Source organism: Lepidochelys kempii, chromosome 7 (assembly GCF_965140285.1).
Source record: "Lepidochelys kempii isolate rLepKem1 chromosome 7, rLepKem1.hap1, whole genome shotgun sequence".
NCBI classification, from domain to species: Eukaryota; Metazoa; Chordata; order Testudines; family Cheloniidae; genus Lepidochelys; species Lepidochelys kempii.
The window spans coordinates 92,002,121-92,019,365 of NC_136386.1; the positions used below are offsets into that span (position 1 = coordinate 92,002,121).

The 17,245-nt window shown below is 38.9% G+C and overlaps 1 protein-coding gene across 3 annotated transcripts in view; it reads right to left on the minus strand.

Annotated features, from left to right (window-relative positions):
• Positions 1-1,944: 1,944 nt before the first annotated feature.
• HTR7 (5-hydroxytryptamine receptor 7) overlaps positions 1,945-17,245 on the minus strand; it is a 41,877-nt gene continuing 26,576 nt past the window's right edge. The window contains exons 2-3 of one of the 3 annotated variants that reach the window (XM_073353815.2): positions 16,072-16,821; positions 1,945-3,701 (exon numbers count right to left, since the gene is read on the minus strand). In XM_073353815.2, coding sequence (XP_073209916.1) covers positions 3,659-3,701; positions 16,072-16,821 — 793 coding nt within the window. In that variant the 3' untranslated portion in view covers positions 1,945-3,658. Of the gene's footprint in view, positions 3,702-10,787; positions 10,919-14,548; positions 14,786-16,071; positions 16,822-17,245 lie in introns of those variants that run through there. The other 2 variants (XM_073353813.1, XM_073353814.1) reach the window with 2 other exon arrangements.

A 17,245-nucleotide genomic window follows, 5' to 3' on the forward strand; every position in this document is an offset into this window, starting at 1 on the left:
ACAACACAGGCCACAGAATTTCACCCACCACTCCTGCGAAAAACCTCTCACCTATGTCTGAGCTATTGAAGTCCTCAAATCGTGGTTTAAAGACTTCAAGGAGTAGCGAATCCTCCAGCAAGTGACCCGTGCCCCATGCTACAGAGGAAGATCGAAAAACCTCCAGGGCCTCTTCCAATTTGCCCTGGAGGAAAATTCCTTCCCAACCCCAAATATGGCGATCAGCTAAACCCTGAGCATATGGGCAAGATTCACCAGCCAGATACTACAGAAAATTCTTTCCTGGGTAACTCAGATCCCACCTCATCTAATATCCCATCACAGGCCATTGGGCCTATTTACCATGAATATTTAATTACCAAAACCATGTTATCCCATCATACCATCTCCTCCATAAACTTATCGAGTTTAATCTTAAAGCCAGATAGATCTTTTGCCCCCACTGCTTCCCTTGGAAGGCTATTCCAAAACTTCACTCCTCTGATGGTTAGAAACCTTCGTCTAATTTCAAGTCTAAACTTCCTGGTGGCCAGTTTATATCCATTTGTTCTTGTGTCCACATTGGTACTGAGCTTAAATAATTCCTCTCCCTCTCTGGTATTTATCCCTCTGATATATTTATAGAGAGCAATCATATCTCCCCTCAACCTTCTTTTAGTTAGGCTAAACAAGCCAAGCTCCTTGAGTCTCCTTTCATAAGACAAGTTTTCCATTCCTCGGATCATCCTAGTAGCCCTTCTCTGTACCTGTTCCAGTTTGAATTCATCCTTCTTAAACATGGGAGACCAGAACTGCACACAGTATTCCAGGTGAGGTCTCACCAGTGCCTTGTATAACGGTACTAAAACCTCCTTATCCCTACTGGAAATACCTCTCCTGATGCATCCCAAGACCGCATTAGCTTTTTTCACAGCCATATCACATTGGCAGCTCATAGTCATCCTATGATCAACCAATACTACAAGGTCCTTTTCCTCCTCCATTACTTCTAATTGATGCGTCCCCAGCTTATAACTAAAATTCTTGTTATTAATCCCTAAATGCATGACCTTACACTTCTCACTATTAAATTTCATCCTATTACTATTACTCCAGTTTACAAGGTCATGCAGATCCTCCTGTAGGATATCCCTGTCCTTCTCTAAATTGGCAATACCTCCCAGCTTTGTATCATCCGCAAACTTTATTAGCACACTCCCACTTTTTGTGCCGAGGTCAGTAATAAAAAGATTAGTCCCAAAACCGATCCTTGAGGAACTCCACTGGTAACCTCCCTCCAGCCTGACAGTTCACCTTTCAGTAGGACCCGTTGTAGTCTCCTCTTTAACCAATTCCTTATCCACCTTTCAATTTTCCTATTGATCCCCATCTTATCCAATGTAACTAATAATTCCCCATGTTGCACGGTATCAAATGCCTTACTGAAATCTAGGTAAATTAGATCCACTGCGTTTCTTCTTCTTAGAAAAAATAATGGAGGTCGTGCTACTGGTATTTATTCCCAGGGATTATTGTTCTAATTTAACAAAGAGATGGAAATTCAGGGTGGATTTTTAAAGGCACTAATGGCTGCTAGGCAGGTGCCTGTCATTTCAGCCTCTTAAAATCTGTTAGACAAAATGAAAACAAAATCATTGGCCTAAGCAACACAGTGATGTTATAGATTTGCTACTGCTTGTGTTTTCAAAGGCAATGTTGGTCCAAAAGCATTTAGCACCTATTTCCTCATTGTAGATCCCCATCCACCAGTTTGTTGAAGCATTCCTTGCTTCTTAACCCTCATAACATTTCTCTTACAACATTTACAAATAGAATATATTTTTGATTAAATTTAAAGTCACAATATTTACAGTGAATTTCACAGAAAATTTTAATACTAGTACATATTACAAAAATTCATTTAAATAATGGATCTAATAATGTACAATTAGTCTATTAAATCTGAAGTTAAGGTTTTGGTTATCTAAAAGGAAAGCATGACATTCCACTTTGTTCTGAATACAGGTGCTTCAGTGTCTGTGAAGTAGCTAAGCACGTCAGAGTCAAAAACTAGCTTTAGAATATTAAAAGATGTCCTTTTGCTTTCTGTTATGCATTTACTGAAGAAAAAATAATCTTCAGGCTTTTGCTTTTACTGTCACTCATGAGTACCTCTTCTCCCTTAAATCTTCCATCCTTCGTTTTATATGTTGCACCCTGTTCTGATCTGACTTTGTTCAGAGTAATTCCACTGAAATCGTATACCATTGTAACTGATCAGAACTTGGTCCACTGAGTACTTACAATAAACTTTCTCACATTAAATATTTAAGGATTATCAAAACTTTTATCACTGACATGCTTGAATTTTGTACAGCTCTATTTGTTCTCACTATGTACCTCTTGGAAAATCCAAGTGAATTACCAAAGGCACTTATTTCATTTAAAATGTGGAGTTCACAGTGACTAATCCTATTGATGAGGTACTGAACGGGAGTCCTAATGACTTTTAATACTGTGACAATGGCTACTCTTGTACTTGATTATCATCAGTACAACAGCATACACCCCCATGAAATTCAACTGAACAGATGAGATATGAATCTAGAAAGGGTGCTTTTATATATATATTCTTCAGAAACAGCACACAAGAGACCGTTGAAAACCCCCCACCTTTTATGCAGTTACTTGAACAAAGAGAGATCCTAGTTTCTCTATATATTCTGATACATCAAAAATCACCACTTAGAAAGAACATAAATTAACCTTTTGTTGTGTAAAATATATACATCTTGCTCTTGTCTCTTGGATTTTGTCATAATAAAATCCATGAGACGCATTTTTACTGAAAGGTCAGAGACAACCGACAAATTATGCTCCATTTTTATCTTAAACACCAACCACCACCTGTGTCAAAGATGTATAATTAGACAGGACTTTTGCCATTGAATACCAAAGGGCCACTTTTAACAAAAATCAGCCTTTTATTGTTGTCTTTCTGGATTTTAGCTCGGACATACAGAACATTTTCAACACAAGGCTTGAAAGCATCTACATTGCCACCATTTGCTCGAAAAATATCTTTTTGTAGTAAAACAAAATACATTCTGTATCATGGGTGATCCCTGAATAATAATAGCATTGTTAAAAGAAAAGGAGTACTTGTGGCACCTTAGAGACTAACAAATCTATTAGAGCATTATCTTTCGTGAGCTACAGCTCACTTCATCGGATGCATACAGTGGAAAATATAGTGGGGAGATTGTTGTAAGCCACAAGCATGAGAAACATATATGAATGGTCTCTTCTGTTTACATTGATAAAGGTGCAGATCTGTACAATATCTTGTCTTTCTGGATTTCAGTTGATTTCTTTCCCCTCAAGTGTCAAACTGCTTATTGCTAAAATGATTTGGCTTTCTCAAACAGAAAATTCTTTTCATTTGTACACAATAGCAATTATCCCACAAAGAAATGAGAGGTGTCACCACTTCCATGAGAAATTCATTTAATACAATGCATCAAGCTCATGGATTTTTATTTAATTTTTTAAACATTCCCATTCAAAGAAGATTAAGTGCATTTCATATTCCCCTTTATTTCTTCTCAGGCTAAATCTTCATTACTTTTCCTTCCCAAGTCGTGCCTTGGCATATCTGACTACTTCGCTGTGTATTTGGTCATAAGTCATGACTCTTTTTTCTTGAGTAATCAGAGTTTCTCCTGTTTTAAGAAAAAATACACAACCCACAATGAATTAGATAGGAAAATGTAACAGCATCCCCTACAGGGCCTGATCCAACTCTCATTGAAATCAACGGAAAGCCTCCTGTTGACCTTGATGAGAACTGGATTAGGCTTATAAAGAATTAGAGCTCTTTCCCAGAAGTTCAGCACAAAACTTGAGGCCCAAGGAAGTGGGTGGCTAAGGGTCACCTTTGTGTTTACCCAATTCTGGGCTTCTATGAGGGCTAAAAAGGTCCTAAGCACAATTTGGACAACCCTAAAGTACAGCAGCCCAAAAACTGCTGAAGCAGCATCTGCTAAAGCCCTCCCCCTGGCCTGCCCCTCTACTCTCTGGTCTTACACTAAGCCCCACTGCCTAGCTTAGGGCTTGTGCAGGGGGCCTCATAAGATAACCTGTGGTTGTCCTGTTCAGTTCTTATGAGAGGAGAATTTCCCAGGCACAAAAACTGAGTAAAGGGGCCATAGCAGGATGGAGAATCCATCCCTTGATTTTGCAAAGTGACCTTTATCCACATAACTTCTGCAAAAATAACTTCACACCCAATATTTGTTGACAAAATAATGTCACATTTTATCTTAGCTGCAACATTGTCCCATTAATAATCACTGGGGCCAAATCCTGCTCCTTCCTCTGATGTTGTGGAGAAACTCAACCCAGTGGAACTAGTGCTGTTCTGCTATGGAAAAGGAAGCAGGGAGTCATCAGTCCCTGCCCATGTCAGAGTTCTGTTCCATGGGGGCTTCCTGCACCCCACCCAGCAGGGATTTTGGGGCTTGACCCTGTAACTTGATGAGCTCTCTAGCCCTGATCCAGCAAAGCACTTAATCAGGTGAGTAATTTCCCTGAATTCAAAATCAAGTTCTTTGTGGAGAATGGTAGTGGATCCGTGACTACACAGATCCGCCAGTCATTCTGCCGTACAGAAAGTCTTTCCTCAGCCACTTGGACATTGTGTTGAGATCCAGGATTTGGCACTAATGCAAAAAAAAACCAAAAACCCACGAGGGCAATGGTAAGGCTGAAAATTAAACAGAAAGTAGCTCCAAATTTCTGAGTTTGGTTTGCATGACAGCCTAAACTCAACTCCCTCCACATGCCAGAGGCCTGAGCAGAGCTCTTTTCCATGTGACTACCCCTACTGACATCAATAGGATTATTCACATCAGCCCAGGCTCCAGGAACAGGCCTGTTAACAGTCAATCATTTCATGAACTCAGGCATTTCAGCACATGAACCCACCCTAACAAACAGGAAATAAATTGAACAAAAGGAGGCCCTTCCTAGAGACCAATAAAGGATAACAAGAAAAGCAATTTTACAGTGGGGTACAATGCAGAAATAGATTTCAAACAAGTTTATTTCCATTGTTAATTAAAATGAGAAGACATCAGCAATTAATTGTAAAAACTAACCAGATAATCATATCCAAGGTCAAAACTAGATATGGAGGAATAAAATAATCAAAAATAGGTTGTTTCATTTATTTATATATATAGTTAAATAAAAATAGTAGTCAGGGTCTGCTTTAGCTGAATGCACATGCCTAAGGAAGTGTTCTATTTGATATCTGCTTATATATTGCATAAATCTGAAATGAATACAACTTATAGAACCAAATTTTTGCCCTCAGAGATGCACACTCACTGAAGTCAATAGGAGTGACTTCAGACATTGCTGGTTCTGTTGATCTTTATTTGTGGATGAAGGTGAGAGAGAGAATTTGAAGTAAGTTATAGATACTCTGTGTGGAAAAAGAGAAAATTTGGAATATCAAAGATATTGTAGATGACTCTCTTAATTCTAAATTTGATTTATGTTTGAAAGTTAGAAACCCTTATTGGTACTTTCATAGCGTTTGCTGTATTAAATGCCTGTTTATAGCAGTTTTTAAAAAGATAAATCTAAATCAATGGCTGTGTATGAAACAGTCCTGCAATCTGTGTTGCTGAAAAGGACTCCAATGGTTATTGAATAATGGGATCTGTCAATTCTATGTATACAATCAGTGATCCTTAAGTTCTCTCTCATGCTATTTGATTTCCATGACATGTTTAAAGTCCTATCCTATCAGTGTATATATTACTGTACTGTAATATATACACTGTAGGGGCCTCCCAGGTGCATCCCTTAAGAGGGGCAGCAAAGAGCTTGTGTAGGCCCTAGAGAATCAATCCCAACCATACAAGACAAATCGCTCCTCGGGGTAAATTCATGCTAAGGTAAGATTCTACAGAAAATTCCCAGATACCTTATTAGACTACTAAACCATAGTGACTCTGCCAGGCTTCCATTAAGCATGCTTTAACTAATCAGTCTTCACTAACAAAATCTTGTCTCTAGTGGAGGCAAATCAATCTATTTATCATAGGTAGGTGTGTAGTTATTATCACTGTATTATTTACATGCGTTCTAGGAGAGGATAACTGTTCCCTTGTATGTATCCAGCTCTAAATTTCTATACAGTGTCCAATCACTGTAATACTTAAGAGACTTGGTGGGATAATTCACATGATTGGAACATTGGTATAGAAGGGTACAGCTTGTTCAGGAACAACAGACAGGAAAAAAGGGAGGAAGTGTTGGCTTCTATATCAAAGACATATAAACGTGCACTGAGACAAAAGTGGGAGGCAGACCTGTTGAAAGTGTCTGGGAAAAGATAAAAGGCATAAAAACAAGATTGATGTCATGGTAGGGGTCTACTATAGATCACCTAGCCAGGAAGAAGAGGTGGATAAGGCTTTTTTTAAACAACTAAAACAAAATCATCCAAAGCACAGGACTTGGTGGTGATAGGACACTTCAAATATGCAGACATCTGTTGGGAGTATAATACAGCAGAGAAAAGATTATCCAACAAGTTCTTGGAATGCATTCAAGATAACTTTTTATTGCAGAAGTTGGAGAGAGAACCAAGAGAAGAGGCTTTTCAACATTTGAGTCTGACAGATAAGGAGGACCTGTTTGAGAATTTGAAAGTGGAAGGCAGCTTGCGTGAAAGTGATCATGAAATAAGCATTCATAATTCTAAGGAATGGTAGGAGGGAAAGCAGCAGAAAAAAGACAATGGACTTCAAGAAGGTAAACTTTAGCAAACTCAGAGAACTGGTAGGGAAGATCCTTGGGAAGCAAGTCTAAGGGGAAAAAGAGTTCAGAAGAGTTGGCAGTTTTTTAAACAGACATTAAGGACGCAAGAGCACACTACCCCAGTGCATAGGAAAGAAAACAAGTATGGTTAGTGACCACCATGGCTTACCCAGGAGATTGTCAATGATGTGAAACAAAAAAAAGTCCCACAAAAAGGGGAAACTAGGTCAAATTACGAAGGATGAATAGATTTAAAAAAAAAAAACATAAGCATATAGGGACAAAATTAGAAAGGCCAAGGCACAAAATGAGACTAACTAGAGGCATAAAGGCAAAAAGAAAACATTTTACAAATACATTCGATGCAAGAGGAAGACCAATGACAAGCTAGGCCCATTACTCAATGACGTGGGGAAAACAATAACAGAAAATGCAGCAATGTCTGAAGTTTTAAATGCCTTTTTTGTTTCAGTTTTCGCCAAAAAGGTTAACAGTTATCAGATGACTAACAAAGGGAACATAAGTGTAAATGGGGTAGGATCTGAGGCTAAAATAGGAAAAGAACAAGTTAAGAATTACTTAGACAAGTTAGATGTCTTCAAGTTGGCAGGGCCTGACAAAATATATCCTAGAATACTTAAAGAACTGACTGAAGAACTCTCTGAGCTATTAGCGATTATCTTTGAGAAGTCATGGAGGACATGGGCGATCCCAGAGGACTGGAAAAGGACCTATCTATAAAAAGGTGAACAGGATAACCCAGGGAATTATAGACCAGTATAATTAACATTGGTACCCAGAAAGATAATGGAGCAAATATTCAATCAATCAATTTTTAAGCACCTAGAAGATAATAAGGTTATAAGTAACAGTCAACGTGGATTTGTCAAGAACAAATCATGTCAAACCAAACTAATATCCTTCTTTACGGGGTAACAAGCCTTGTGGATAAGGGGGAAGCAGGTATGATATATCAACTTTAGTAAGGCTTTTTATATTGTCTCATGTGACCTTCTCATAAACAAATTAGGGGAATATAGCCTAGACCAGTGTTTCTCAACCTTTTTGATACCAGGAACTAGCTTGTTGCCTTTCTAAACTGTCATGAAGATCTCAGGGAATGGTTCTGATCCACAGACCAGTCATTGAGAACAACTGGCCTAGACATACCTAAGGTGGGTGCACAACTGGTTGGAAAACTACTTGGAGTAGTTATCAATGGTTCACAGTCAAGTTGGAAGGGCATATTGACTGGGGTCCTGCAAAGATCTGTCCTGGGTCTATTTAATGTCTTTGTAAATGATTAGATAATGGCCTAGAGATTACACTAATAAAGTGTGCAGACAATACAAAGCTGGGAGCAATTGAAGGTCAGAATTAAAATTCAAAATGATTTTGACAAACTGGAGAAATAGTCTGGAGAAATTCTATGAAATAAATAGGATGAAATTCAATAAGGACAAATACAAATTACTGCACTTAGGAAGGAATCATCAATTGCACAAATGGGAAATGACTGCCTAGGAAGTATTGCTGCAGAAAAGGATCTGGGAGTGCTAGTGGATCACAAACTAAATATGAGTCAACAATGTAATACTGTTGCAAAAAAACCAAACCTCATTCTGGAGTGTATTAGAAGTATAGCAAGCAAGACACAATAAGTAATTCTTCCACTCTACTTAGCATTGAAAAGGTCTCCACTGGAGTATTGTGTCCAGTTCTGGGCACTGCACTTCAGGAAAGATGTGGACAAATTGGAGAAAGTCCAGAGGACAGCAACAAAAATGATTAAAGGTCTAGAACACCTGACATAAGAGGAAAGACTGAAAAAATGGGTGTTTTTAGTTTGGAGAAGAGAAGACTGATTGGGGGACATAAAGAGGAGGGTGATAAATTGTTCTTAACCACCAAGGACAGGACAAGTTATAATGGGCTTAAATTGCAACAAAGGAGATTTAGATTAGACATTAGAAAAAACTTCCTAACAACAAGGGAAGTTAAGCAGTGGAATAAATTAGTTAGGGAGGTTGTGGAATCTCCATCATTAGAGATTTTTAGGCAAACACTTGTCAGGAGTGGTCTAGACAATTCTTAGCCCTGGTCTACACTAGGACTTTAGGTCAAATTTAGCAGCGTTAAATCGATGTAAACCTGAACCCATACACACGATGAAGGCCTTTTTTCGACTTAAAGGGCTCTTAAAATCGATTTCCTTACTCCACCCCTGACAAGTGGATTAGTGCTTAAATCGGCCTTGCCGGGTCGAATTTGGGGTACTGTGGACACAATTAGACGGTATTGGCCTCCGGGAGCTATCCCAGAGTGCTCCATTGTGACTGCTCTGGACAGCACTCTCAACTCAGATGCACTGGCCAGGTAGACAGGAAAAGAACCGTGAACTTTTGAATCTCATTTCCTCAAGAAAAAAGGCGCGAAACGATTGTCTGCTGCTGCTTTCTCGGAGGGAGGGAGGGAACGGGGGCCCGATAATATGTACCCAGAACCACCCGCGACAATGTTTTAGCCCCATCAGGCATTGGGATCTCAACCCAGAATTCCAATGGGCAGCAGAGACTGCGGGAACTGTGGGATAGCTACCCACAGTGCAACGCTCTGGAAGTCGACACTTGCCTCGGTACTGTGGAAGCACTCCGCCGAGTTAATGCATTTAATGCACTTAGAGCATTTTCTGTGGGTACACACACACACACGAATATATAAAAACGATTTCTAAAAAACCAACTTCTATAAATTCGACCTAATATCCTAGTGTAGACATACCCTTAGTCCTGCCTCAGTGCAGGACTAGATGATCTGTCGAGGTCCCTTCCATTCCTACCTTTCTATGATCTCTATTTAGTCACCATGTTTTATAAGGCTGAGATATCACAAAATAACTTTTTTCCACTGTATGTGTATCAAGCATCTGTTTGTTCTAATTTTGTATGTATTTTTCTTGTGACTGAATGATTCCTATTATTGTATGTGAGTCCTCTTTAAAAATGCTGCTTGGCTCCGTTATACTACCACTGATACCTAGCTCTTATAGAGCCACTTTTCATCTGCAGATCCCAAAGCTCTTTACAAAGGGGATGAGTACCATTATCCCCATTTACAGACAGGGCTAGATTTTTGTGCGTTTTAAGTTACTGAGTCTAGTCATTTGCATTCTGTTAATTCATGACAGACTTTAACACTTGTATGCTTAGAAATAAGAGAACAAGTTTGTTACAGTGGCTTTCTCTTTTATGTAGAAAGAAAAAGTTAAGCATACTGTAAACACAATTTTCTGGAACTAACAAGACCACACATAAGGAAAGCCCACACATCTGCTGTATTAAAAAGAGAGACTTGCTGATCTTTTATTGATTGAGTAGATCTATAACTAAGAGCAAAATATTTATCCAGTCTGTATGTCAATAGTTTATAACAGTACAATAGGTTTCCTCTCAGTGGACTCTCTCTCTTCTGGAAACTTAGGTATTTTAATATGTATTTTGGATTCTGGCATTATTTATTCAATTAGAACTATATATAAATCGATCATAAATGATAGACAATTATAATACTAATGAAAAAAGGCATAGGTTCATGAAGTCTTAAAATGTTTCCTACATTGCATATATATATATATATATATATATATATAGGCAATCAGCATCCACGAGAAAGCAAATAATCAGACTGCCTTTCATCTACAGTGAAGGCCATCAGTCTGGGGGTTGTGAACATATGCCCTGGAATTGCAAACACTCTGTACTTCCCATACAGTGCGAAAGGGTCCTGGTTATTTGGGAGAAGGGCTGAAGGTTGAGAGCTACTGGTCTACCATTATTAAGATGTATAGAAAATGAACATTTGAAAAAAAATTATAAACCAATTTTCAATACTCATGAGGGGCAATGGCTATTTAGAGAAAAAATAAAGATAACAGCCATAAAGATACTATTAGCATGTACTTATTGTACAAAGACCAAGAGACAAAGAGATTTTCTTTTTAAAGGATGAAAAGAACCTAAGATCTACGGTGAGCTATGATCAGGATCTGCTGATAATTTTTTCCTGTGCTTTCCCTGAGAGAAGTTTATCTCTTGAGCAGTTTTTCCTGAAAGACAAGAAAAATCAAATAGAAAGTTAAGATGGTAGCTATGCACAAAATAAATGGCATCATTTTCAAGGTTCCTTGGTATTCTATGTCCTGCATTTTAGAGTCTTAGTTGAACTATCCCTAAATTTACCTCAACAGTGCTCTAGAGATGCTATGTTGAATAGTAAAAATAGTACAACATTCTTTTATATATACTGAATGCTTGTTATACCACAAAGCTAGAACATGAAAAGGGAGCAAAAGATAAAACTTTGCAGTACAGATTTACTCATAAACACCCTTAACTCAATAACTGTCTGAAGTACATTTATTTCAGATTATTTGGCACATCTATGGCTCTGTGTGGTATTGGATAATAAAATAATATCTGGATAGGAAGAGAAAATGAGAAATTACTTTTATTTTGATCAAATGAGTATAAAATGATTGATTGATACCTCGCTTTAAACTGTTAAAAATAATTTGAAAAAAAAATTATAATTCTTTTATTTCAAAGGCTCAACAACAGATCTCCACTTTCTGCTATTAATTGAATCCATCAGTTAATCAAAAGCATGGCTAAACAAATAGGTCGTATATTGTGCTCTGACACTCACCAAACCCAGGTTCTGGTGCACTGCTGGAGGTGGAAGGAAATCCAAACGAGTGGGATCTTGGCGCTTCCCAGTTGACCCTGACTGAGGTGGGCGTGGTCCTGACTACTTAATGATCCCTAGTTATTGCTAGAGCACTTTAGTAGTTGTCCCAAGTCTTTGGCCATGAGGGACTGTGCCCTAGGCTCAATGTCTGGTTGGGTCTCTGGGGGTAGAGCTACACTACAGTGTAAGCCCAGGTTAGTAGAACTTGAGTTAGCAGAGTCTGGGTTTGTAAACCCAGGGATTGAGTGTCTATGCACATTTGTAACTCTAGGTTAGGAATTGTTGAATCCTGGGTTCCACCCTGGGTCTCCAGTGTCTACACTGCATTATGTAGGCCCGACTCCAACCAGCCATATGCCAGACTTGACTTCCGAGCACCATCCCAAAATGTGGCTGCTGTAGCCTTGTTTGCGGTGCAGTGTGGGAAAACTTGCCTGTCCAGAAGACAAAGAAAGTCAGCCTGTGGGAGTGTGGGACACTTGTGGAGACTCCCAGAGCACGAGTCCAGTGGGGCTGTATCCACAGAGCAAAGCAATAGGGTTTGAACCCTGGGACCTGGCTTGACTGAGGCTTGGACCCTCCACCCCAGGAGATCCTGGGCCTGAGCCAGCACAATTTGTGTGTAGATGGAAGGAGGGTTAGGCTTGAGCCTGAGTTTGAACCCTGGGCTTATATTGCAGTGTAAACATACCCTGTGAGTCCTGAGAAAGTCTAACCATAGAGATCCTGCCCAGAGCAGCCCTAATCATAGAGATACAACCTAGATTGACTCCCCTGCTTTCCAAATCAGGACATACAAGCCCCTGTCCATGAGGCAGGAGCCATGGAGAATGAAGGAGACTGAACAGTTCTGGGAGCAAGCAATTCAGAATTTGTTGCTGGATACAATAACACATTAATTGCCCGTGTGCCTGGGCTCTGGTAATGGGACCTGGAAAACCTGAACCTCAAACAGAATTCTATATAAAGTATCTACATACTCCAGCTTTTGAGCTTAAAATGTAGTTCCTGCACACGTTCTTGCAAGCAAAACTCACTCGCTGGAATGTAATAGAAAGTAAACACAAAAGAGTGGTGTGAGCACAAACAAAGCACTTTCACTTTCAAATTTAAGTAAATATTTGTGGATAACGATTTCCATTATTTACATAACTCGAGTGTTAACTAAACGAAACTATGCTAATATGTTGCCTCAAGTAGATATCTAAGTAGATAATTAAGGATATCCTTTCCTCTGGGATTAGACACCTTTTGGCTTTTTCACAAAGCTAGTTAGTTAAAAGCAGTCAAGATAGTGAGAGAGCATTCTCAGGAGAAGCATAACTTTGTTTTAGCCATGATCTTAGCCAAATTCCAAAGCCAAGGACCACATTCTGCTCTGTTACACCAGATACATCTGGTGTAATAGAGACCTCAACCCTTTTGAGATGGGATGCATGGGCCTGCTTGATAAAGTGGCCACACCTCTCTGTAGAGATACTGATGGAGTGCTTATGTGGGTGAAAGGGCTCCTTCTGTCCTTTTTACTTGGTATTTCAGAAGTCTTTCAGCCTTTGTGATTAACAAGGAGCTTTCTAAACACCTCCTGGATCCAGCATGGGTGTGTAGAGAGAATCCCCACACCTGAGGATCAGATTGCTGAAAAACTTAAGCCATAATTCTCAGATGTGGAAACATAAAGCTGGATATTAAAGGCTCCCATTGACTTCAGAATATTGATTTAGGTACTTACCTTTAGACACTCCCCAGTTAAAAAAAAAATTGGCCTTAAAATGTGTTAATCTTAAAACATATGTCTGGGCAGATGGGTGACCTCTGATGTCAAAATTATTCATTTCATGTTAGATATGAAAATTTATTTATGGCACCACTAGCCCCAGTACCATTCGTATATAACCTGTCGACAACCTCGGCCAAATTCTGCTCTCAGCACCTGTGCAGCTCCATTCATTTCACCTGGGATGCAAATTAGATCAGTTCATGTGTCTGCCCTCAGATTCATGGGGGTCCCCATGTTGCCTCTAACTTTGTGTGTATGTGTGCAGAACAAAAACTACTAGATCTTAAATTTAAAATCCAGGAGTCCAATCTCTTCAGCTCCCATTTTCTCCCCCAGGCTATGCTGTCTCCCTTTCTATCCATCTTATTTGTCATTCACATATTTTTTCATTTTCCTTCCTGTCCATTTACTAGCTGTCTTTCCTCATATATTTCTCTTATAACTTACGTTCCTTGTAAGGTCCTTGCCCCCTTTCATTTCCCTTTTCCTCTATCCATCCTGTATAACCTCCCTTAACTTTCAGTGTGTGTGTGAGTGAGAGATATAATCTGTTTTAGGGTTTTGTACTAATGCTTATCACCACTGTAGAGACATCTCTCTCTCTCTCTCACACACACACACGCCCTCCCCCCGCTATCATACATTACTTTCACTCTTTCCATGGGAGGATGGGGAGCCTTGGGACCCCCTTACCTCAGACAGAAGACAGCAGGTGAAGTGGGAGCCCTTAAGCCCCTTCTTCCAGCAGGAAGCAGATGCCTCCTGGCACATAAAGGTCTCTTGAATGGCTCAAATGTAACTGTGCATGAAACCTGCCAGCAGGGTGCATAGCCATGCACATGAACAAGGTAGTGAGGGAATACAATGTTCCCTCTACGTATCTGATAAACATCAGCTATTGCCTACAAGCTTGTGCACTTCCAGTGACTTTACAAACTCTATTCAAGAAGACTGGGACAAATTCTGCATTGGTGTATGTCTCAAGTAACACCACTGAATTCATTTAAAGTTAGTTTAATGTGGTGAATGTTAGAGCAGAATTTAGGCCAGAATTATCTTTGGCATTATAAGATAATTACCTTATTTCTAACTTGTAGTGATGGAGACTACTTTGTAATGAGTATGCTTTCTCCTCAGCAAATATCCAATTATCCTTTTCTAAAAAAAAATTGGGAGTTATAAAACTGTGAAATAATAGAAAGGGTTTAATTGGCAATGATACAATATTAGCTATTCCTGAGTTTTCTTTTACAAAAGCCCCAAGTTTTCCTTTCTTTAGCTTAAGATTTGCAAAATGTAGGAACACCAATTGGTAAAGTGGTTTCTAATGTTCATTCATATGTGAACACAAAGAGATCAGTGAGAAGAAGGGAATCCTCCAGTGTTAGGTGACTGGATCAGCGGATGGCAAAGGTGACCAGTGTAGACAACTTTAAAATAGTTAACCTGAAAGAAGAGATCAAGATAAGAAATAGGAGCCAAATGGAACAGTCATCCAACACAATGATAAGGAAAGGATCTGGGAGTTATCATGGGTAAAACTCAACATCTATAGCCTAAGTACACAGCTCTAATAAATAGAGCAAACTACATACTAATGTGTTTTAGCAAGGGACAGAAAGCAAAATGAAACATCTGACACCCTGAGACCATTACTGTACTGTAACTTGTTGAGTATTACCTGGAATATTGTGTGCAGTACTGGTCATTATTCCACAGAAAGTATATTATTGATAAAAGGCTTGATCCTGCTCCATGCAAGTCAATTGGAATTTTGCCATTGATTTTGATGAGAGCAGGATCAAGCCCTTAGAGAGGCTGCTGCGCAGGGCAACAAATGGAACAAATGTCTAAGTTTTTAGGCAAGGTTGAATGCATTACTGAAAAAGAGAGATTTTTTTACAAAACTTAATAATTTTGAAAAAATTTAGGTAGTCATATGAGTAGTGACCAAAATATGATTTCTTAGGTATCAAGTTTTATATTTGATACATAAGAGTGGTTCACAAATCAGCAGATGAGCTCTAGAAAGTAGAAAACTGCGATAAACTCAGACAATTTACTACTATTGTTGAGCAAAGAATATCAATAAGGCCAACAGAACCCTAGATTTGAGTCTGGGAAAGTTTAAGTCTAAATTAGACAAGATGGGCTCAGCTGATAAAATCAGGAGAGTTAGATTAAGCAGAGTCAGGTAAGGGCCAGATTGCCTTTTCCTGGTCTTAAAATAGGTTATATACCAGTTTCATATGTTAAATTAGAGATGTGGGGCGAGATCCTCAGCTGGCATAAATCAATTTAGCACCATTGAAGCTTCACCAAATTATACCAGCAGATGATCTGGCCCATATAATCAATGTGTATTTTTTCACAGCCATAAATGCTGTTTCATTGGAAGGTGTACAAAAGTGATAGTAAAGTTCACTAAGGTTCATTCACAGGTAATCAAGTAAATATAATTATTACATATAAATAATAATAATCCCAAATGATACAATTTCCCCAGTCCAATTTTGTCTTATATTGTTTCCTTTTATAATAGTATAAAGTGGAAAGGGTTGGTTTATGCTAAAATCACAAATACTCTAGGGCCCAGTCCTTACTACAGCAAAAAACTGTGGCACTTAGTTAATGATTTCATCGGGGCCGTTTCTCTGATTTTCTTTTAACTCTGAAGAGAAAGCAAATGTGTATAAAACTGAATTATTGTAAGAAGGGATAAGTGACCTTACAGCACAAATTCTGACTTTTCTGCAAGCTTCAGAGCCTCGTGCATCCCTGCAGCTGATAGTTTCCGGTTGATATTCCTATATCTGCACTGTAGTAGATTGCGATAGGTTGTCCTCAGGTCCCGATTGAAGAAGGCATATATAAAGGGGTTAATGAGAGAGTTTGCATAACCCAACCATAGAAATGTTCTTTCAACCCAAAACGGGATGCAGCTGCATGCTGTACCACAGATAAAGGGTCTGGCAGTTGAAAGGATGAAAAATGGCAACCAGCACACAGTAAAGGCCCCAACAATAATTCCCAGGGTAGTGGCAGCTTTTTGTTCTCTCTTGAAGATGGAAATGTTTTTTCTATCATGTTTAAGGAGTCGTGAAAAATTTGTACATTCTTCTGATTCCTTGTGTAGCTTTATAACTCCATTCACAGAAACCATGCCTTCATTTTCTTCTGGCCGTGGGAAACCAGCAAACTTGTGTTTAGCAGCACTCCTCTTAGCAGCCTTGTAAATCTGATAGTACATGAAAAGCATCACTGACATCGGGATATAAAACGCAACTGCAGTGGAGTAAATTGTGTAACCGAAGTCTTGACTGATTAAACAAACTTTTTCATCGTTCACATTTTGGGCCCAACCAAAAAGTGGTGGTATGGTGATAGAGGCAGAGAGGAGCCATACACACAGGATCATTTTAGCCATACATTTTCCATTCTGCCTCACAGGATATGTAAGTGGTCTTGTTATTCCAAGGTACCTAGAACAATAAGGAAGAGTTACTACATGGTTCATTGATTTATGGGTAAAACTATTTCATGTAGTCTGCCATAAAGAGATTGAATAATGTTTTAGATTTTATTTTACATTCTCTATTCCTGTCTCCTGCACTTTTTCAAACTTTAAGTTGACATGAATTAACTGCATCACCTTTAGGATAGGCAGAACCTGCTTTCCTGTAGAGATAGTTAGTTAGTTATTCTCCTAGGGTAAAATCCTGGTGCTACTGAAGTCAATGGCAAAACTCCCATTCACTTCAGTGGGCCAGGATTTCACCCCAGATGTAGAATCTTTCTAATTATGTAAAGACGGAAATCATTTTTTGCTTATAAAAGTTTTTTATAAAAGATTCTGAAAGTTAGGTTTTTACTGAGCTAACTTCTGGAATTTAACCCTTGGTACAT